This window comes from Pezoporus occidentalis, unplaced genomic scaffold, assembly GCF_034315485.1.
Source record: "Pezoporus occidentalis ecotype Australia unplaced genomic scaffold, CSIRO_AGI_Poc_V1 ctg70, whole genome shotgun sequence".
NCBI lineage: Eukaryota > Metazoa > Chordata > Aves > Psittaciformes > Psittacidae > Pezoporus > Pezoporus occidentalis.
The window spans coordinates 645872-668620 of record NW_026916053.1 but is presented as its reverse complement, the minus strand read 5'-3'; the positions used below and the strand labels follow the sequence as shown (position 1 = coordinate 668620).

The 22749-nt window shown below is 41.9% G+C and overlaps 1 protein-coding gene and 2 long non-coding RNA genes across 5 annotated transcripts in view; 2 read left to right on the top strand and 1 right to left on the bottom strand.

Moving 5' to 3' along the window:
* LOC134175924 (uncharacterized) overlaps positions 1 to 22749 on the top strand; it is a 94060-nt gene that overhangs the window by 65080 nt on the left and 6231 nt on the right. The window lies entirely within an intron of this gene.
* PREX1 (phosphatidylinositol-3,4,5-trisphosphate dependent Rac exchange factor 1) overlaps positions 552 to 22749 on the bottom strand; it is a 150843-nt gene continuing 128645 nt past the window's right edge. For 2 of the 3 annotated variants that reach the window (XM_062642369.1, XM_062642367.1), the window contains exons 21-40: positions 22552 to 22723; positions 21113 to 21300; positions 20247 to 20408; positions 19508 to 19718; positions 18113 to 18374; positions 16908 to 17114; positions 14520 to 14608; positions 14053 to 14135; positions 13575 to 13665; positions 11787 to 11915; positions 11062 to 11103; positions 9026 to 9243; positions 8029 to 8128; positions 7273 to 7416; positions 6544 to 6658; positions 6023 to 6089; positions 5148 to 5335; positions 4381 to 4483; positions 3778 to 3845; positions 552 to 2020 (exon numbers count right to left, since the gene is read on the bottom strand). In XM_062642369.1, coding sequence (XP_062498353.1) covers positions 1978 to 2020; positions 3778 to 3845; positions 4381 to 4483; positions 5148 to 5335; positions 6023 to 6089; positions 6544 to 6658; positions 7273 to 7416; positions 8029 to 8128; positions 9026 to 9243; positions 11062 to 11103; positions 11787 to 11915; positions 13575 to 13665; positions 14053 to 14135; positions 14520 to 14608; positions 16908 to 17114; positions 18113 to 18374; positions 19508 to 19718; positions 20247 to 20408; positions 21113 to 21300; positions 22552 to 22723 — 2682 coding nt within the window. In that variant the 3' untranslated portion in view covers positions 552 to 1977. The remainder of the gene's footprint in view (positions 2021 to 3777; positions 3846 to 4380; positions 4484 to 5147; positions 5336 to 6022; positions 6090 to 6543; positions 6659 to 7272; positions 7417 to 8028; positions 8129 to 9025; positions 9244 to 11061; positions 11104 to 11786; positions 11916 to 13574; positions 13666 to 14052; positions 14136 to 14519; positions 14609 to 16907; positions 17115 to 18112; positions 18375 to 19507; positions 19719 to 20246; positions 20409 to 21112; positions 21301 to 22551; positions 22724 to 22749) is intronic. The other variant, XM_062642368.1, reaches the window with a different exon arrangement.
* On the top strand, positions 586 to 6798 carry LOC134175926 (uncharacterized). Its single transcript, XR_009969200.1, has 2 exons — positions 586 to 665; positions 6309 to 6798. It is a non-coding gene; the product is annotated as an uncharacterized LOC134175926 (long non-coding RNA).

Here is a 22749-nt window from a genome sequence, read left to right as displayed (position 1 = left end):
GCAAGGACCTTGGCCTATGTGTTCTTTTTTATTTTGTGGGGTTCCTACAGTTCTTCTAATGCTAAGTACATTTTAAGTTGAGGATTCAGTAAAGAAACACCCATTGCTTTTTGGAACAGCAAATGGCAAAAGTCCAAACTCCTCCAAAATTAACAAAAAAGTGCATTGAAATAATGACCTGCTGCTCTGGCTGCAGTACAGATAGACACTTGGTTAACAACCCTTGCATCTGACAGCCAGTGACTGGTGGGTTGTCCTAGCTCCCTGCAACAGGTTGCTCTAGGTCAGAGGAAACAGGTAAGAGCTAAAAACAAACCACGGTTCTTCCCCAGAATTAGCAGTCTGTGAGTGAAGGGATAAAAAATGAAGAAACAGGGTTCCGAACAATCTGCATCTCCAAGCTTGTCACAAACCATTTTGTGTTGAAGTGTAGATGAGAAAAAAAAAAGTCACAAGAGCTACCAATCCAAATGGAAAAAGTCTAATTTTAGATTTTCACTTGGTTTGGATGTTAATAAAATAAAATAAAGCCAGCTAAGAACCAAACAACATCACAAATAAAACCCCCAAACCTTTATTTTCTACAATGTACATCACTGCAAAGCGCTTCAGGATGTCCTGACTTGGAACTGTTCCAAAGGAGGCTGTGGAGAACCAGAGTCATGGTGAGTCCCCTGCACACCCTGGCCTGCACCGGCTGCAATTCCAACTCCCTGGGGCTGGGCGGTCGTGTTAAGGCACTCACTCCAAAAGAACCGTATGTCTGTCCTGAGACTGCTGACATGTTTCAATGTGTTTCAGCTAGTAATTTGGGAAAAATTACCGTGCTTAGGATAATACTGACAGGATGGAGAACAATGCTTCAAACAAGAAAAAAATAAAGTACATTATATACATGATTCCTTTTGTCTTTTAACTTAGAAGCACCCCTAATACATCTCAATAACTGTATTAAAGACTACTTAAATATTGAAAGATTTTAAATAATGTAGATTTCTTTTCAGTAAACTGGGAGTAGCTGTGTAACTGCCAGCATATTGGTCCCATTTTAAACAATATAATTTTTATTTAAATCTTGTATATATAATAACATGATCGAAAACACATATGCCACTCCACATAAATAAGTATAGTTCTTCTGACCTGTTTTAAAAACTACATCTGTTCAAATAATCAGGTTATAAGACAGGATTTTTTTTCCTTTGTGAAGTTTCCTTTAAAATCTTTCACTCCCAGTTTCTCCTCTTAAATAGTTCTGTATTTCCAGAGTACATAACAGGGCATTAGTAAAAAGAGTTAATCAAAAACCTGAAAGCTACAGTAAGTAAAATGAAGTAATGTTAGGAAGGATTATGGAATGTATACTCTGCAGCATCGGGAGATCGCTTCTCACTGGGCTGAGTGAAAATTACTCCAGAAGACATTCTTGATGTTCATGTTTGAATAAACCATGGATTGTGCTACTCATCATTCAAAAGTGCAGGTCAGTTCATGAAAAAGTGGTGTTTCTGAGGCTGTTGCTCCAGAACACTGACCAAAACTATGCTGGCAATTAAATGGATGCCAGGTGCAGTACGGGGAGCATGAGAGGAGGCATAACCAATCCATATCTTGAAGTCCACTACATTGAGGTGGCAGCACACACAAGTCACCAGTAAACCTGCACTGTCTTGAAAGAGCTGTCACTTTGCCAGGCATCTAGGAAATGGCAGTAATACCCACCTTAGCTCTGGGGTATTTGTTTCGTGGATTTCTTCAACAAGTCAAAGAAATACAAGAATCCCTGCGCACGCTGCAGGAGCTCAGAGGTGGGTTCCTGATGTCTGGGGCCAGCAGGTTCATCACCGACTAACCCGCAGCAGAAGAGCTCCTCTCTGGGCTCAGCACCATTGGTGGTGGTGCTGTGGGGGTACCTCAGGTGGGGCTGCTCCTGGCTGAACACTCCACTGATGCTGCAAGGCAGGTGCCTCCCTCACCTTATAAATCTCCATCTGTAGGTGGCTGGCACAACCTATAGAGTCTTTAAGGCAGATGAAGTCAGTATTAGTTATGGCAGTAACTAATTAGTACGGTATTAAATATCACAAGGATGGTAAAATAAAGTTACTGGCATAGTATATGAGATACAACTGCTCCTTTATCATTCTATAGGCTTTAGAGTTAATCCAGTATCAAGAATACCACTGTTTTTAATAACTGCAAATTCAGAAGTTCCACTAGTGATTTATTAATTAAAGTATTTACAGTCATTGCTTAAATACTATTTGAGACCTTCCCTCACTCCCTTTCAATTTGACCCAGTTTGGGTCTTCAGTAGTCCCTTTTTTAATTTCTTTTGCTTTAAACCCAGATGCCCATTTTCCTGGCCAAAAAAGCTCATAGACTGGGCCACCCAACAGATACAAGCACATCTGCTTGTTGACATGAACAAACTTTAAGATCAGTAATTGTGCTTAGGTTTTCTCTAAAAATACATCTTACCTGTCATTCGGATAGTACTGGTTGTGGTGGGGTTTTCTTGGCTTTTTCTACTTTACGTTTGAATAAACTCAAGTCTTTCATAACTTCTCTTTCAAGACTCCTACTACAGAGTTTGACTAACTTCAAGACTAGGAAATATAATCCTGAGAATTAACATTAATTCCTCAGTTTTCCTTTTAATTTTGCTCAGTTTTATTTCACAGTATGACACTGGAACCCACTAGGAACACATGTATCTGAGCTTTATTGCCCTGAAATAATCCAAGTACAGAGTCCTGGAATTTGTCATTGTGATTTAGAGTGTATATGAAAGAAATGCCTCGTCTTAGGATTTGTTTATAAAGCTGTTTCTTTTTGAACACAGCATGCTGTTATGGTCATAAAAATGGACCAAAGTGATGTACAGCCATTAATGAGGCAAAAGAACTGTGCTGCTAAAACGCTGATGTAGGACACTGGGGACCTGGCAAAGGAGCCAACACTGACCTTTATTTTATCCCTTTATCCAACAGAAGGATAAAGCTCTAAATGCAAAATGTTGTTCTTTTTAAGGTCTCTGATTAAAAAAAGCAAGGCCAGACTGTTTATTAGAGTAAGCATCACAGTCCCCAAAGTTTGCAATAATTTCCTATAAACATTTGGAGGAGCAGATGGGGAAAAAAAGGAATGAGGTGGGACTTGCTTAGACCAACTGAGAAGTCTTAACAGGTGAATAAGATATCACTGGTTTAAGGAAGTCTTATTGACACTGGAGTGACATGTTCTTTGGAGGACTGCAGCACTACCAAATACACTCACTCTGAAGTGCTTTTCAAAGTTCTCTTTTAGACTACTACTGTGGGGTTGCTCTGTCTCAAAGCATGTGCTCTTCAACCTGCTCTGCCATAACTAAGCAGTTGAGCTCTGCTAAGCACATAACAGTGTTAGCGTATGAATTATGTCTGCTTATCTGCAGTCAGATTTGCCATTCTGGATTTTGGCTTTCTGAGCAGCCCACAGATGGCTGTCAATCACTGGCTTTGCCAACACACAGCAACAGTCCAAAAAACTCCTCTCTCTAATCAGTTATGTTCTATTCAGAATATGTAGAAACCTTTGAAGTTAATGATCTGCAAATGGTAAGCAGCAAAGCTGATTAATCTACAGAGCACTCAGTACAGTGAGAAAGAAACCAGGACTTTTTTCTTTTTTTCCTACTGCTACTAAGGAGATCTTTGGTTGTAACAGAAACTCCCCAATTGTTACAGAAACATAAACCCAGCACTCAGATAAAATGCATGATGCATAATAACCTACCGAGGTGCACACTGTGGCATTTGGTCCATCACTTTCAGATTCTTGGCAGAAATTTCAACCCTTGGTCCCTAAGGAAACAGAGGATTTATGGCACTGACAGTATCGATAAAGCATCTGATCCTTAGGGGAAAATATTATAATGGGAGTATGGTTTCTATTTGCGAATCCATTAACTACTTGTAGAAGATTTGGAATCCATTGGGTGGATACATTAGTCATCTGTGTTTACTTAAAAGATGGAATTAGTCCCAAAGCACTTTACAAGCACGCCTGTCTGACACTAGGGAATTCCTGCTATTTAACACTGTGACTGAGACTCAGTTTTTTTATATACAGAAATTGTCCTGAATATGCTGCATAACCTCTCTAACCATCAAGACACACACTTTAAATAACGTAGACTGAGGCCTATACTTTAATTGCTCGAATGGCTGTACATGCAAAACTTAATTTATTCCTGTCAAATATATGTGTAGCTCTTCAGACACAGGAGTTTGGCTATATGGGTTTGCAGTGTACAAAATACAGTGCCCCATTGAAATAAACTGGATGTTACTGGAACAAAACCAGTGGCATGCAGCAGACACACAGCTAGATACTTACTTGCTTCCTCATGATGTCTGTAGCTTGCATGATACACTTGGGCAGAAGTCCGTGACTTCGCGCCAGTATGGCTGCTTGTTCCAGGGACACACTCAGTGTACTCCTGAACATGGGGACAGGAGATAGATACTCAATCACAGATCATATTTAAAATTTATAAATAGATATACTTAACAGGTAAGTGTCCTGTACATAACTTCCATTAGCTGCTGTTCTTATATTTACTTTTTTAGGGTTTTTTACTTAGGAAATTAGTGCATGCCCAGTCTTTGTTACACCCAGATATTGCAGTTACTACAAGGCTCTCTTTCCCTGCTCTTCTGCATCAATTCATATAAAGTTCTCAAATCAGTCTTTCCTTTACTCAGTGGTTTTGAGACACTGAAAGAGCAGTGGTGTGTTCAGAACCAATCGTTGCACACACCAAGATTCTAAAGCTATTTTTGACCAAGATTCAAAAGGTCTTTTTGAGCAACTTCCTCCATTTTCAGGGTGTGACTGAAGGCAGCGTGGACTGAAAGCAACATGCAGTGAGATCACTCAGCTGCGTTGGCTGATGCACTGAAACGTAAGTTTGTGTGTCAATACAATTATTAAGTATTAAAAGTCACAGCCTGTTCTATGTAAAGATGGCAGTAGCTTCAGGTCCTTATTATATTGCCTTATGATCTACCTTCCTATTGCTTTGCACAGAATCAAATATATTGCTCAAATTTCTAGAAAGGACCAAGTTCTCAGCACTACCACAAAGGCTTCTTAAATCAAACCTCTGCATCCCAGTGCCACACATGGTGATCTGACAGGCTCCAAGTCGGTAACACAGCTCAGAAGATATGGGTAGCAGGCCTGCTCCTGATGTGTTACTGCTGGAATATCCTGACTGTGTTGGTTTTGTATTAATGAAGGACTTCATCAGCCTGCAGAGCTCATCCATTGCATTAATGGGACGAATAAGCTAAAACAAAGCAATAATAAAATGCATCAGTGGCATACTTACACCTTCAGTTATAAAGGCATATGCAGTTCTTTATCCTGTGTCTAAGCACAGTCATCTACACCAGAGTAACTGCCATACAGGAACAACTATTTAGAATATATATGAACTTGGAAGTGCAAAAAATACAATTGCTTAAGCTTGGGGCTGTTTTCTGCAATTATCACCACTCCCATAGGCTGTTTATACCCTGTATATTACAACTGCAAAGCTAGTCTGATTTTTTTTGTCTTCCCTAAAGTAGCATTTAATGCCTTACAAGCATATCTTCACATATGGCACCTGCCCCGGTTAGACTGCCTTTACATGGGATGTTGGGAAGTGCTGTTTTCCTGTAGGCTTCTTCTATAGAGGACAATTAATTCATTCTGTCTAACATTAGACGCTGTCTTTAGCAGGGGCAGTCACGACAATATGGAGTCTCATTAGTTCCGAAGTTAAGGGGTTTGTGTCTGCCCTGCTTCTGCACAGTTTCTTCTAAACAAATGAACTGTAGCCAAGCTTCAGAGAAATTCACGTCACTTTTTTAGGGTATGGAACATTCTTTAAAGGACGTTTGGGTTTGTACAGGTCACCTGAATGGGTATCCTACCACTGGACTGAGAGATGTGAGAGAATGCGTTGTAGAAATAAACACAGTAACAATACCTGGTCAATCTTCACTGCAGTAGTGTTGGAATCAGTGGGCAAATTTGATCTCTCTAGGTAAAATGTCCTGCAAAAAGGCCAGCAAGGACGCCATTAGTTGGCGAGTCTTATTTGTAGCACATACATATATAACATCATATACTATCATGTACCAAACAGCTGGGAAGGCTATGCCAGAAATCCCGTACTTCAAGATCTGCTTTCTTACCGAAGCACCATTTTGATAGCAGAAATTTACTGAGTCTGTACTAAAATATTCCAAATCCCCTTTTTTATGTAATTTTAGCTCTGCACAAAATTCTGCAGTTCAATAAGATGGGAATTTGATCCTGTACAGTGTGCTGCTTCAGAACAAGCTTAACTCTAGGAAGAAAGCAAGTTTCCCACACAATGAGGAGCTCCAAAACCAGTATTTGTACATAAATCACCATCCCCAGAATCTCCTTTTCATTAAACGTTAAGGTCCTTAGCAAGGAGTGTTCTTTCAATGTCTTTTAAGGCAAAGGCGAAGTGTGAAATACCTGAGTTTACGGTAGTATTGCTGCACTTTGTCAAGTGAAATACTATTAATTTGCTGTGGAAGTTCTTCTAGAGGTGAGCCAGCCAGTTGTGATTGCCCCTCTGTACTCTCCAGAGCTGAAAAAGACAACATTTTACTAAACCTATGAGTTTTCATTTTAATAATTTATTTATATCATCTCACTGCCCAGCAAATGACTGCTGGACCACATCAAGGCTGATTCTGTTACTGCATAAATTTAATGCTTTTCCCAGTATTGGAATATAGCGGTAGCATCCTAAGGTGAGCTTCACAAAACACGGTACCACCTCACAGCAATTATTTCACATAGCAACCCCTGGAAGGAAATTTCCAGTACTGTATTTTGGTGTGAACATTTGCTTATCAAGCCAACTTCTATCTAGCCCAGATGATTCTGCCATAGTATATACTTTGACAAGCACTTCTCTGTGGCCTAGGAACATCTGATACCATAGTAGATCAGATTGTCCATATCAATGTCTCTATGGCGGTTACAGGAAGGCATAAAAAAGTCCTAAACAGGCATATCTTGTTCTTATATATGCATCTAATTCTAATATCTCCCCAGGTCTTCCTAGAATAGAAGCATCTGCTTCTTAAATAGGTCTGCAGTTCTCAGCTGCATTATGTTAACAACTTATGGTCATTCTTTGAGTCTTTTAACATTATCAGATAGCTTATTTTTCTCAAGAAAGCTTTTTATAGACACCTTTTGTAAAGAGCACCATGTGCAGTTTCAAGCTTCCCCCATTCTGAAATCGAGAAGGCAGTTTGAAGAAGTAGTAGCTGTCAAGATAAAAGATAACCTTCAAGGCCTGGCGACTTCCTTCGATGTGGTAGAAGACATGAGTATCTGGAGAAATAAAGATAAAACACTGGCTGCTTTACCACAGCAGGAGAAATGCGAAACCACTGCTATCTGAGCTTGCTGAATTATCTAATGACATTTCACATCTCCACCATGAGATGCTTAAGGGAGAGCCTTTACTGAGAGAATGCAGGCTCTGAAATATCACACTTTATAAGATACACAGTTTGCATGACCTGGCATGGTGTTTGGCACCAATACAACAAACATGGTTAATAACTGAAATTCCACCTTGTTTCATGGCATCTCGTAGTCAGAAAACTTGGAGAGAGATGTGGCAGGAGAGGGGACAGGACACAAAAGGGCTGGGAGGGACAGTCCTTCTACCTTAGATGATGGTGAATTACACACATCCATCAGGAACTGCTCAGAGTCTCCCATCCCTCCCCGTGTGTGTAATCACACAGGTGAGGTAACAGACCATAGTTACAAATCACAGAACATGCAACCAGCATCCTGTGATATCAGTCCTGTGGTTTATGCTGTGTGTTTGCTGAGAAAATGCAGCAATGCTGCAGAGGCTTTATAGTCATGGAGAATATTAACCCATAAAACAAACGAGAAAAAGAGAGCTTCAAAGAAACAGAGACTACTCACTTGCTACAAGACTTTCATCCAGCTGCTTGAAATAGAAGGCAACTTTGTCCAATTCAGTCAGAGCAACCTGGATGTCTTCCAGCATAGTGCGCTCCTCCTTCTGTAGAGCAAAGAAACAGATATAAACAGGTTGTGATCTGCCAGAGCGAGATTAATGGCAGGAAGGTAGAGTTTTTCTGGGCATGCTTTGGTTCAGGAGACCTAGAATAGAATGTGTTGCTTTCCATCAGCTCAGTCCCAGCCAGGTAATTACTAATGGCTCTAACTTTGTGATACAAATTCAGCTACTCTTTGCTGAGATGTCATTTGATGCAATTCACAGAGAGCAGAGAGGTTTAAGGAGTAAGTTTGAAAGGATCTCTTTCTCCAAACTTTACTCTGTACCTACAAATGGGAAAGGAAAAGCGTACTGGTCACTGTGAAATAAATGTCCACCCATTCCACGCAGCGTAAGGAAACAGCAGTTACACATGGATAGAGTTTGGATTGTGTATTTAAAAAAAAAAGGTCTCTTCTCTATTATGTCAGAGCAACTTGCCTTTTTTATGCTCCTTTTTTCTAAGCATTTATACAGGTACCAAGTACAGGAAACAACAAAAGCCTAGCTTTTCATGTTGTCTGAACTCGAAATAATCAAGAGCTCTTCCACCTGTTTGTGGCAATGTGTGTTTCTACCAGGAGATGGCAGGCCACACATGCATCACCATGTGCTGAGCAGTAAAACCTCCCTAAGTGCAGCAGCATTACTCCAAACAGGAAGGCAGGCAGATTCCTATAGTGTTCTAGTGTGACAGTGGGTCCAGTATTTGCGAGGAGATGAAAATGATGGGATGTGGAATATTGGTACATAGTTGTCAGCAGCAGGAATCTCCAGAGGTTGCTGTAGTGAGAGGCTACACACGCTGCTAGAATGAAGGGCTCTGGCTGTGCTGTGAGTGGCAGGGATGCATACAGCAAGTGTGAGTGGACCCAAGGGGGGCACAGCTCTTCATCTTACCACAGCAGGGGAGAGGAGAGACTGGTAGTTCAGTAGAACACCCGTGGCTGCTATCTGTTCCAGCCATTTTCTGCTGGCGTCTCTGCTGCTCTCTTCATACTCTCCATTGTTGTTGTATCTATAGTTGAGAGCAGCCAGTAACTGCTCTGAGAAGGTGCAAATAGCAGCCACGAGAGACTGACAGAAGATGGAATCACGTCTCAGCTGTAGCTCAGTATCTGCCAGAGAAGGGGAGAAGAGCACAAAGAAGTCATGAGAACATTGGCCTTTAATGTCACTGCCAAAGCAGCAGTTTGTGTATGGGAGACATTTGGCTTCTGCTGTAGCTTTGCACAGACTTAACAGATAACCTCTTCTTGCTGTGCGACCTGGGTGGGTGGATAAAGACAGCACAGCTAGAGTACATGCATGTTGAACATTTTCTAGTCCACTTGACTGTTTATTATTACCTCTGCCATCTGCAAGCTCATTCTTCTGACTGGGAAGAGCTGTACCTCCTTTGTGCCATGTCTGGACCGATTCCCTTCTTTTTATGTTTACAGAAGCAAGAGAATTCTTGAAAGAAAGTCTCTGCCATTACTTCTCTCCTGGGCTATTAGAGATTCATCTTCCCCCATCCATCTGTATTTTGTGGGCTTCCCATATGCTTAATACATTAACTGGGCCTGTCCATACGGTACCAACTGGTTTATGTTTCCTGGGAGAATTTCCCCCACGTTAACTTTGCTTCCAGTTCGCCTGCCAGGCAGCCACATGCTGCTGGTCACAGCAACCTCGTCACACTTAAGGGGATTGCAGGCCAAAGAGGCACATGAATAAGTGACAAGCTCCTTCCCAGGCACCCCAGGCTCCTCCAGCGGGCATGGCAGCACAGCAGTCTCTCATCAAGGCAGTGTTCCCCAGAGAAAGAGGCTGAACATCCCCCAGGGGCTTTGAAGATCTGCATTATCTTTATAAAGCACTGAAGACCACCAGGACACGCCAGGCTCTGGGCCATATTCTCAACCTAAGGACAACCAGTCGTCCAGCAGCACACCTCTGTGCTGCTAGAAGTACGGTAAAGAGAGATTAGGGCTGCCCTCAAGGCAAGGGAATCCCTGGTGCCATAAAGCTGCTCTGGCCAGTTCAGTGCCACCAACTTCTCCATTCTTTCCAGAGGATGTCCATGGAAATGCTGCAGATGGGGCACAGGTAGAGGCTTTGGGAGTCACTGCAGTTGCCATCAGTAAAACCAGCCTCCATAGCCATGAGACTGATCTGGATGGACTCACAGACCAGCTCTGGCAGTAGCCAAGAGGTGACAGAGCCACACAAATCTTGCATCATCATTCTGTGCAGACTTGAGAATCATGTCTGGCACAGTGAAGTAACAGCCTACTCCATCTAGTTGTTACCTCATTTTCAAACAAAACTACATGAAGTAGGTGTTTCGATTACAAGACCACACATTTACCCCTGGGAAAGGCTTTTTCCTTGAGCTATGAGCACAATGTTTTGCACATGGTAACAGATTGATGATGTTCATGGTGCATTTTAGGTGCTGCTGCACACACAGGTTTCTTAGTCTGCTTCTGGCTGTTCTTTCAGCATACACAGTTCTGATGCCTAACGCGCCTGCTCAGTTTGGAAAGCTGACAGAGTCCAGTCTCACAGAAAGTTGTGCAATAGGTCTCATTTTTGCTGCATGTTCTCACCACAGCAGGAAACAGTAAGGGCCATCTGGGAAGAGGGATTGTACAAAGGAAAAAATGAAGACAGTAAAAGAAAAACAGTGCTCGTGAAAGAAACATCAGTGACCAGGCAGGTAACAACAAGCAGCTTGCAGTGACTGAAATCATGTAAACTGAAGAACAGATGTCACATGCATGGGAAGGTTGCCCTAGGTACAGAGCATGAGAAATGTTAGCATAAAATGCCAGGGAAAAACCTAAATGTTACGGAAGAACATAACATTCTTATGTATGCACATGCATGCACGTGCAAGTTTTAGGGACTTGTGTATGTATGATGTTTTGTAACAAATCAGAGCCCCTTACCTGTGCATTTTAACAAGGCCAGGAGCAGCTGGTTCTTCCCATCTAGAATAGTGAAGAAAGAGAATGCTGTGGTCAACATGATCTAAGGGAGATTTTAGTGCATTTGATTAACAGTCTCCTCATTCCCCACAATGCTTGGCCCCCACACGCCCATTTCTCTTTACTCTAGTAGTCCTTACACAGATGTTAATGACTGAGAAAGAAACAAAGTGTAAATCAAAGAGCTTTACAGGCTAAATGCTCTGCTAACTGCTGTGAATTATTGGAAGCAAATTGCATGTGGATGTATCCCTAAGGAGGTGATTTCTGTTGAGCTTTGAACTGGACTGTAAACATCAGATGAGCTCCTGTTCCAGTTCACCCAGGCTGCAATGGTTTAAGATGCTGCAGTATCTGATTAGCATTCATTTCATTTTGGAATCTATTTTCTAAAAAGGGTACAAAAAGCACAGGGAATAGATCAGTCTGATACCATTCTGTCTGAATGGGCTGGTGAAATAAAGTAAGGGAGAGAAAGTTCTTTGGAATTGCTGCACAGGTGAGATTTTACCATAGGGTACTGGGACTCTGCAAGCAGTAACCTGTTCTGCCTGTTCTCTAGATCCTTGCACAGCCTTATTACCAATGGAGATGATACAATGATAAACTGAACTGATGGGCTTGATTAGATCAAGATCTTTTCTCCCTGAAGCCAATAAAAAACTTTTTCTTTCTTATTTACAGACCTTCCACATGCTTCTGTATGATTTCAACAAGGTTCTTGATGCGCAGTGGAAGGTTCCATGGATCTTCTTGAATGCTGGCTTGAATATTATTCCGGCATCTTACTGTGGTTTCCTCCTTCTGTTTAAATTCTAGGAAAAATGGAGCTCATTAGCCACTGAGGAAATGCTACAGAGCTGAGAGTGGCTTATCAGTTATAGTGTATATACAGTTGAAAGCAGAGATACCTTATAAATAGCAATGATTTTGAATGAAAAAAGTTCTTAAATAGTTCTAATATGGAAGGAAAGAAGACTATTCCTAAAATCTCACAATCAGCAGTTTCCTAGCACAGTTGTCAGTGTGTGGACTACAAGTTACGGACACGGGTGACCACAGGCACAGTGAGGGGAGCTCTGCACCACTCCCACAGCACAGAATTCCGTGCCATTTTCTCTGCCTTTAAAAATGTGCACGAGGCAACTCTGGGTACATCCAGAGACTCTGGCTGCGCAGAATCAGATCAGCCTTTTGACTGCAGCTGTCACATCCCGTAATACTGATGAAAAGTTATGAAATATCCTGCTTTCTTTCACCTGATGGAAGCATATTATTTAATTACAGAGTAGAAGATTGATTCTCCGTGACTTAGCTATGTAGCTAAGCCAACTACCCCACTGTTAGTGATAAAACGTGTAAGCAGACAGAGAAACAGAGAAAGACTGTGCCAATGACACTGCTCATGAACAGGAAAAACAGCATTCAAATCCCCATCCATCACTGAATGGACAGATGTTCATGGCAGCTATTAAACAACCACTTGAGGCCAGGATTCCAGCTGAACATAAGCAGGATGCCTGTGTTCCTTAGTGTGGTGAAGGTGGGATCATCACTTAATCAAAAGACTCTTGCAGTGTACTTGATCTAGTTTTAATAAATGAGACTCTGTTTAAGCAAAATAAAATAAAGGAAGGGTCTGTTATTTCTTCACTTCATTCAAACAGTGAATGGGAAGACTAACAGATATGCTACATAAACATGAATATGTTTGTAGAAATGAGTTCATGTAACAGAACTCAATTTCTGGAGTCAGAAGGAAAAAGCAGCAGCTCTCTGCTTGTGACTACAGCACCTGAAGTGCAGTAGGAATAGCAGGAAATATTTCAGATTTCAAGTGGGAAAGGAAATGCAGCAAATGCTCAGAAAACAAAGTCCTGTGTATTTCAGTGAGAGAAGAAACCACATCCTGGGCCCCCAAACCATTAGGACTAAAGTCTCATGGTGCTCCCTGAGGCAAAAGGAAACAGGGTATCATTTGCTCTCTATGGGAATCTGTTTTCAAAATACGTGTCATGTGAGGATGAGTTTACTCTGGCAGTTATCCAGCTGAAGCAGAGTAAGTCATTAAGCAAACTCAGACAGAACCATCTGGTGCCTCAGATCTACAGTGGTCAGCCCCTCATCACCTTATCAGAGTGCTCATTTACCTTGTACCTGACCTATCTCACCCTGTACCTTTTGAGATGGTATCTGCTGATACAGATCTGTGATCCCCTGTTTACATCAAAGGATACATTTGGAGACTTGTGAAAGAGGTGTGAGGATTCAGCTGCATCTACCAGAAAAGTGTTCCTGTGTTTCCCAAAGGAAATCATATGAAAATGACCTTCTAAGGATGCAACATTTCAATGGTCAGACTCACACCTGCTGTTGATGTAACTCTGTGTGGCCACACAACATACATGCACTCATGTTACGCTCTTAAGTCCTAGCAAACAACATTGTTCAATACAATCAGCCTTTTTCTCTACCTTGCAAACTGTGGTCCATTGGAAAGTGCTTGGTTTCTTCAAAGGCCTTAGTTATTACTGGTCCTTTTAGAAGTGCATTGATTGCGTCAACCTATAATTGGAATATTTCCAGTCAGTGTTATCTGGTGCTATACATCTATATAGATGTGTAAACATGTGAGGGCTCTCCTGAGATCAAGTAAATGTGACCCATTTAGACCATACAAGGTACTAGAATTTTGTTTGCCTTCTCCTTTTTTCCACTTAGTCTAATGCCTGAGGTAAGGCAGGTCAACTTTGCTTAAATCACACAAGGGAACTTACTATTGACAAGACCAATTCCTTCAACTGCCCTACAGCACACTAGCTTACACTGTACCCCAAAATCTTCATAACTTGCCTTCCCTCAAATTATGATTTAATTAAACAATGTGATACTTCCAATTTCTTGTATTGATACTGATGAAGTAATTCTGAGTAAGAGTAATGCTTTACATACCTGGTTAAACAGATGTTCCAGGCAGCCATGAAGTTTGTCTTGCTTGTCTAAAGGAATCCTCATATCATTGGGAAGCTCATCTCCTAATAAAGGAAAGATGAAAAGCTCTTAACTTGACAAACATAATCTGAGATGAGGCCACGTGAGACACAAGCACACCTTCACACTGTGAAGGGTGAAAAATGATGCTGCTTTATCTGTAATTCATAGATAAAATATTAATGGTTTTCTTATAATGCAAATGCCCGATAAGTAAGGAAGCTTAGCCCTGCCTAGTACCTCTTCCATACTCCAAATTCACTGTAGTTTATTAGAGAACGAACAAATCTCTTATGTTCTTTTGATTAGTTTTGAAAAAACCACATTTGCAGCTGAAACATGCAAGTGCTTATAATCAGCAAAGACCTATCAGCTCTGCTGGGGGTCTGGTGTGAGAGAGATGCACATAACCTACACAGTGCACTCACCTGATCCCATCTCATCACTGCCCAGGTAAGAGCTGTTGCTGCGCACACTGGTGTACGACAACACTGAGTCCCGGTTACTGTTACATTCACTAGAAAGAAAGGCAAAAAAGGTGATAGAAAAAAGCTGTCCCTGATATACCATTATTCTGGTTTTATTAACACTGCAATCTGCCAGACTAATTCAGTTACCCATATAGGAAAGCCCATTACATGCAGAACAACCATTAAGCAAAGCCTCTGGGGCTAGCACTGTAAGAGGATGTCTTGTTCCATTTGTAGTCACCTGGACCCTGTAAATAATGAAAATGGGCTTTCCACCGTGGACCTCACCTGGGTTATGTCACTGAACATGCTCTTACGAGTGTGGAGTAGGGGAGAAATAATTAGAATCTATGAGATTGAACCTCCACTGAACTCCACATTCGTTACCAATCCTCAGGATATTACATCACCCAACTCCAGCCTGTATGGAAGCTGCAGCAGCACAGCTTCTGGAGAGTGGAGGGGAAATTCAAGGAATCTATACTGTCAGAGAATTGGGCACTGCAGATCCTAAAACCACCTCAGGAAGCAGAGGGGTCACTACATTTGGCTTCACACCAGTGCTGGCTCATGAACAGCTGGAAGATTCTAGCATGAATCTCCCCTGTTTAAAGTTCACTTTATACCAACTAGAACTTAATAAAGGTAATCAAAAAAGCTGCAGATCTCAGCCCCCCTCCAATTAAGTGCGAGTGGTTTTAACGCTGCAAGCCCGAAACAAAGCCTAGAAAATTCTCCAGATTGTTTTTATTTTAGATTGAAATGAGAGAAAAAAGAGCAATTCAAAGAACCCCAATCAAGGTTCTTGCCTGTTCTTTGTTAAACCTAGTATCAAAGAAAAGTATATTTTCTGAAGAAGATTAATACTTAGGGTAACTACTCTGCAGTACGAACCCTTGTGACATTTGATTTACACCTCCAAATCATCCCACAGAAAGCAGGACAGCTAATGTAAACAAGGTGTTTTTCTTATCTGTAATTTGCTTAGCTCTGTAGCTCCTCAGTAGTTTTTAGATCAAAACACATTTTACTGCCTCTTGAGTAACTATTATCTGTAATATATGCTTAATTCTCTGCCTCTGTCTAATAAAGATAAGACAGAATAATCTATCTCATCTTACATTTATGTGTAGAATTTATGAACAAGTGACAGCCCCGCAGAGACTGTTTGTGGTGTCACTTTGTTACCCAGAACAGATTAGCCTCAATTAGCCATTTCAACTGAACTGCTCAGAAATGGGATTCTAACAACAAAAGAAATGCAGCACATTTCAATAAAACCCTTAAGAGCACCTGTGCAGATTTAATCTGGCACAAGAAACAGAAGCCACAGATCCCAACATTCTGAGTGCCGCTTCTGTTTCTTTACTGACTTAGTATTTGCTGCCCTTCGAGATGTTCAGTATTCAACTGGACAACACCCTGAGCAACCCAGTCTTGTTGGATCTGCTCTGAATGACAATGGACCACATGGGCTCCAGCGAACCCTTCGATGTAAACTGCTCTGATCCCATAATTTCTGCAGCCCTGCATGAATGTAACATTTTATTACTTGTACCAGCACAAAACCAACAGCAAGGAAAGAAACAAGCCCATAGCAGGTCACAGTAATCCTCCCAGCTCACTGTGAAGTGCCTTTACTCCTTTGTGTAGGCAAAGTCCTACAACATTACTATAAGTGTAAGAATGGCCTATTAAGGATGTAAAACTGCAATGGTCAGACATGACTGCAACTTGTTACTCTGTTTCTTCTGAAGCTGAGTTTCCAAATGTTTCCTCCAAGGAAAGATGCATTTGGAGTGTCTCAGATTTCCTTTGGTAGCAAGCGTTCCTGGAGAAGCAGCAGTCAGTCGTGTCCCAAAGATTAGATTTTGAGGCACCTGAATAAACATTTGTATTGTGGTTTCAAAGGCCCATTAAAAACAAAAACCTCAGTGCCCACTTCTGGTTCTCAGAGTCTTGAGACTTCGGGGAAAATTGTTTGCAGAACTGAATGGAAACATCCCCTTACAACAGTGGCTGTTACAGGACCAGGCAAACTCTGCTGTGCTGCTGTGCTTTCCAGCTACACCACACACAAAGGGACAGTCACACCAGACCTACTTATTTCGTTTTATTCTATTTTCTAGAAGCATTAACCTTCTGGCATTGTTGTGAGGGAAGGTTTGTGGTTGTATCTCCATGGCAATAAATGTAATGAAATAACTATAGCTAGTGAATACTTTAGAAAGTGAATATAGAATAACTGACTGACTGGGAAATACCCTGTTTGTTGAATCTATACGTGGATTAGAAGTTCAGAACATTGTATTAGTAAGGGAAAAGTGGCACAATCTTTACACTAACCTGTAGGAGTCTCTGTAACTCATTGTGTCCTGGCCAGAGTCTTCCTGGTCCTCCTCAGAAACCTTGAAACAGACCTTCTTGATTCCACCATGCTCGGCTTTGTCAGGATCACTCTCTTCTGTTCCCAGGGAAGGTGGAGATGTCTCCTCAGTAGATGGTGGCTCACAGGCACCACCTTCTGTAGGTTCTGTTATGGTGGACAAAAGTCTGCAGAAGAAGAACACAGAGCTCTCAGGGACTGGTGGCTATAATGAATATGGCTGGAATTCAGCTCTGTGAAATCAAAAGCAACCTTGCCAGCATTCTGCATAGACCACAGGTACGTGAAACTGCAAGTTCTAAAGGGGGTTCACTGAAATCCATGAAGCTTGGCTCACAAAAGGTCCCGTTTCCATAGGTACCCTACCTCCACAGAGTATAGTTTAATCACTGTAACCAGCGTGGCCTGAAAGAGCTCTGGGTTTAATTTCCCAGAGTCCTCACTTCCTCCATCCAAGGCACTTGTTTCTCCTCTCAGGCAGTGCCTCAGCTCACTGGCTCTACCCAGCAGCTACCACCCTTCTTTAAGTATGATTGAGCCAAGGCATTCCAGTCAGTTGAGCTTCTGGTGCGTGATGGGCTGTTCTTTTTGTTACCGAGATTCCTGGGAGTGACTGTGAGTAGCTTAGGGCACGTCATGGCCTCCTCCTGCACAGATCACCCCTGCAGCCCCTCCCAGCAAAGCTGCACAATACACAAATACACTACTCAAATCCTTCATTAGAATTACTGGGAGATCCACAATGAGAAAAAGACAGAGGAAAGGAAAACATAGGTGCCCCAGAGAAACTGGCCTGAATTCACAAGTTTTGTTTAGCCTGCCTTACAACAGACAAAATCTCAAGTGTAGGGATTACGTCTATATGGAATTCCAAACCTGCTCTTTGCACCAAATAGATTCTTATATTGGAATATATAGTAAGCAAATGAGTGGCTGTTGAATTCAGGTAGACTTTGAGGAGCAAAAGACGATAATACATACATTGGTGGACTGGACATATGTAAGTTTCACACAGCCAGCAAGGAGCTGTAACACAAGCGTCTGTGCAAAGGGGTGAGTGTAAGGGTCTGACAGTCAGGGCCAACAGGCACAGCGGGCTGGCTGAGGTCAGTGCCTCCATTCTGTCAGCACTGCTCCCTGCAGTGCATACAGATGCTTTACTCACTTATTTATCTGAATGACATATTGCTTCATTTCCTTCACTGCAATGTCAAGTTTGTTAAAAAGGTGCAAGTAGGAGTCCTGTATCTCCCGATCTTCCTGTTTCAGCAGAAAACCGAGTCCCCTTTCTTCCTGAATTGCTCCTCCATTTTGCTGGCCAAAGCTGCTGTCAAGATCTCCATCTTCTAGGGTCAGACATCTCCAGGATGGTGCAGCCATGGTGGTGATGCAATGCTGAGTATATGAGACTGGATTTAAGGTACCTACTGAACATTGAAGGGTCTAGTTAGTGCGGCTCTCATTACTTTTCTTGCTCCATCCCAATAATGATTTAAGTTTAGTTACATTTAGTTTAAGATAGGTGGAATTTTAACAGGAAAAAAATAGGATTTCACAGAATTATTTTACATAATTACATTTTATGACAAACACATTCCTTAAAAAAAGAGAAGGGTTTTTTTCCTGGTGTGCCAACTAGATTTTTTGCATTTACTGCATCCAGAAACAGCTTAAATTATGTAAGTAATGACAGCAACTGTCCACAGATATATAGGCAACATGGATAGTATCTAAAAGCATTTGTTGAAATGTTAATGAATTCAGGTTCTCAGGGGTTAGTCTGCGTTATTATTCCAGCTTTACAAGCACACACAAAGAAACAGGATTAGGTCCTTACAGAATACAAATAAAGTTCCTTTTCATTTAAAAACGCTGATAGCTTTGGCATGGTACGTTGCTAACCACCACCTTGGCTTGCATTAAAAATACTATGGAATTTTAATAACTTCAAGCAAGCAGGGCTTCTTTATCAACTTCATTTTGAATGGTCAGTGCCATTCTTCGGAAGATTGGTTAGTCTGTGCTTCCCTGTGTCTCTTCCAAACATTCCTGCACTCTGACCTTCATAAGACAATGAACCAGAAGCATATTAGATGAGATCATGATGAAGAAATGTTGAAATAATCAGGTTGTAGGACAAATGCTATGTAGCAGCTTTTATCAGAAAACAGATCCTCTTGACAGAGTAAAGTTACCACCTCCAGTGAATGGAGTTTATTTAGTAATGACAAAAAACCCAGCACTATAATCTGATTGACTCCCATCTTCCCCTGCAAATTCAGCCTGTCTTCACAGCACTAGCACAATAATCAGCCCCCATTCACTTCTAGTCAGTAAGTCACATCTGCCAAGTGCAAACACTACTCTGGACACTTCATTATCATGAGGTGACCACACTGCTATTAAAAGCATTTCACCTGAAGCCTCTCTCTGCTTAAAGGCATTACAACAGGAGGGCAAGACTGTGTTTCTTTGGAACTTCTTTTGACCTTGCTGAGCAGTGGAATGACACAGCTCTTTATGCAGATAAAATCAGTTTGATCTGAAAGTTAATTATCACCTTGCTCTGGATCAAGACCAATAATAGAGGGCTTCCGTCCAATGCGAATGCTGAACGACCTCCCTGCTGAGGTAGTGTTTTTGGGGTATGACACCTCCATGAGGTTAATATGGCAGTTGGTGGGGCAGAAATCCATGCTGTTGAGAGAATGTGGTTCCATGATGGCTTGTTTGAAGGCTGGGCTCACTTTTGTTTTCAAGTCATCTGCAAACTGGGAGAAATAAAGCAAGCATGTGCTAGTTCACTTGCAAAAAAAATCTGATGCAATACAGACGATCCTTTTCCTGCCTCCTGTTCCAGAATCACATCATTTCTGCTGCAGTTGGAAAACTGCATTTTTTTAAAAAGCTCATAAAACAATAAATGAAAGCAACTGGCTGTACCTTCTAAGGCTCTGTTTGCAAATATCTGAGGTAACTGCACAGAAAAGGCACACACAGCTTGTTTACACTGTGATGTACTGTACTTATGTTCATGTCAAATCAGATACTGATCATTCTGTTGTCATATTTATTCACTGATATGTTGGAAATGAACGTGCAAATATAAGCCACACTGACAAGCTGGAAGGAGTGATTTTTTTTTTTCCTCAAAACTTGCAATTTCAACAACTGTTTTCATGCCTCTAGGACACCTACCTCTAGCAGTTGAGATTCATTAATAAAGAACACTAAGACCAAGTTATCACAATAGAGTAAGTACTATCTTGAGGCTTCACTAATAACCAGCAGTGTTGTACCTCTTGGTAGTTGGTGAGCCTCCTGCTAATGCTTTCCAGCTTAGTGTCACAGATTTGCCGGAATTCATACTGGGGCATGGTGGCCACCGCGCTGCTCAGGGATATGAGTCTTTTGCAATTCTTTACGAAGTGATTGTCCTCTGCAGCAAAGGCCTCTAAAATCTGAACAAAAAGACAGGATGTCAGTGATACGAGACTTGACAGCGAGGGAAAATACAGCTGAGTAAGTGGCAAAGCCCCCATGCTGTCATGGCTGAATAAAGCTGCCTTCAGAACAAGCTGCCTTTATGAGCGCCTGAGAACCACCGTCATGGCTAATCCCAGAGTCATAAAACACTCCTCAAAAGTTTTTAGACTAATTCAAGTGGATCAAAATATCCACTGTCAAGGTTACCTACCCTGGTACTGTCATGGGACAGAACAGTAACGTTACTGGGATGTGACAGAAACAGTTACTATTAGCTCGTTACTGTCACAGATGACCAAAATACTAAGTGCACTGCTGCTTTACAATAGCAGCAGTTCTACTCGATCCCTTCAGCGACCCATCCAGCCTATCTGATGGGGAAAAACCTTCTTGATTTTCTTCCAAGGTAAAGCTGATGCTTGCCTGAAAATATTAATCTTGAGCTGATGGCTCCCCTCCCTCTACCTCAACAGCTGAATGGAAGCAGTTGCTGACTTGCTCATACAAACAAGCTATTATAACTTGGTGCATTCTAATGATGAAAACTAAGCACAGAGTTGAGAAGCCCAAGTGCTACCTCATCTGAAAAGCCAAGCCAAGACCAGAGAAATGCCTGCATTATTGGCTTCCCTGTTCTGTTTAGGAATGAAGCTGGCCATGTATGTTTATTTCCCAGTACCTTTGCAGTGAGATTGAAGCAACCTTTTGGTTCCACAATTTTCTCCAGGACAAAGGATTTGATTCCTGCACTGCTGACATATTCATACACCACCCCATGCTCCAGGTGGGTGTTATCCACAGTCAGGCTGATGAGAGGTGTTTCTTCACCAATCACCAGTGGAGAGCTGATGGTCTGTGGTGACTGGGCTGGAACCAAAATAAGTCATTAGAGGCACCTGAGAGCACATCTGAGCACAGGCATGAATAGGGAAGGGAAACCTGTTGGGAGGTATCATTAAATGCAAAGACACACAGACACAACCTTTGGATCCAGGAGTCTCTGAACTAAATAATGCTGCTAGAGGCTGGGAGGATATCCTGGAGGAAGGCATTTGCTGTTGGCCACTACTGAAGACAGTGACAGAGAATCCACATGCTCCAGTCCACGCATTCTGATGTTCTTCCATGTGTGCGTGCACACGTCCACACACAGGACACTGCTTATAGTTTTGTTCACCATTCAGACACACAGAGTCCAGCAGAAGCTTTCAGAGGACAGTGAAGTATGTGAACCTCAGGGTCTTGTTTGTCATGACCCTCTGAAGACTGCCACTTTTCTGTCCAATATTGGGAAATGCTCCAGATAGTTTTAGAGCAGCAGAGACAATGTGGGATGGCAGGGCAGGGGTGGGGTGAGGAAAAAACATTTTCTACACACAGCAATGCTGTTGTCACCAGAGAACAGATGCAAGTTATAGTAGATTGAGATTTGCCAGAGAATTGCTCACATGCCTCTACAGGGCACTGATCCAGCAGTTCCGCTGCGGAGCTGCCCTGTTTGACCACTGGATTACCAGGCTCACTTGACCTTAGACAGGATCCGCACAGATGTGCATCTGTTCCTGGAGGAGTTGCCAGTGGCATTCAGAGAATCCAGGCTTGGTCCCTTGGATGAAATCTGCCGTCAGTATTCTCTCCTAACATCTACTTTTCCAAATCAGCTCTCAACATGAAAGTAAAGCGATGGTTTTTATGAGTTACACTTTTCTAAGTGTGAGGAAATACACTCGCACCCTTTGCTGATACAGTGGTAACATGCTCTGAAAACTTGCTCCAGATCAAAGTGACTTAAAATCTTTCATCTTAAAACATGAAATTATATTCCTGGTTTGCAGGGGCTACCAAATGATTCTAAAAATGCTGAGCCTTTTCACATGAGAAACTCTCTTGTGGAATCAGAGACACAGGGGTATTATTTCTATGTATGTCAGTTTTTAATTCTCCTGAACAAACTGCAGCCCAAGAGTACTTCCTCTGGCAGACCTCATTCTATGACAAAGCTTTACTAAGACAAAAGATATCCTACAATAATAATCACACTTTGTATTTCTACTGCGGTTTTCCTTCCTGAAGCTTCTGAATCATCCCTAGGTTTCCTTCCCCCAGGAGAATCTTTACCTGATTCCTGTTGGCTGTTTTGAAGGGGATCCAATTCTGCACCTCCTTCCAGTGATGAATCTTCTTTGCTGGAGCCAGGATGACTGCCATTCAGATACGCAGTTGATGCCGCTTGCTGAACTCTGTCCTCTTCAGCATCTTCATGTGTTCTGTACACCCACTGGTATAATCCCTTTCAAGAGACACAGGCTTCAGCTA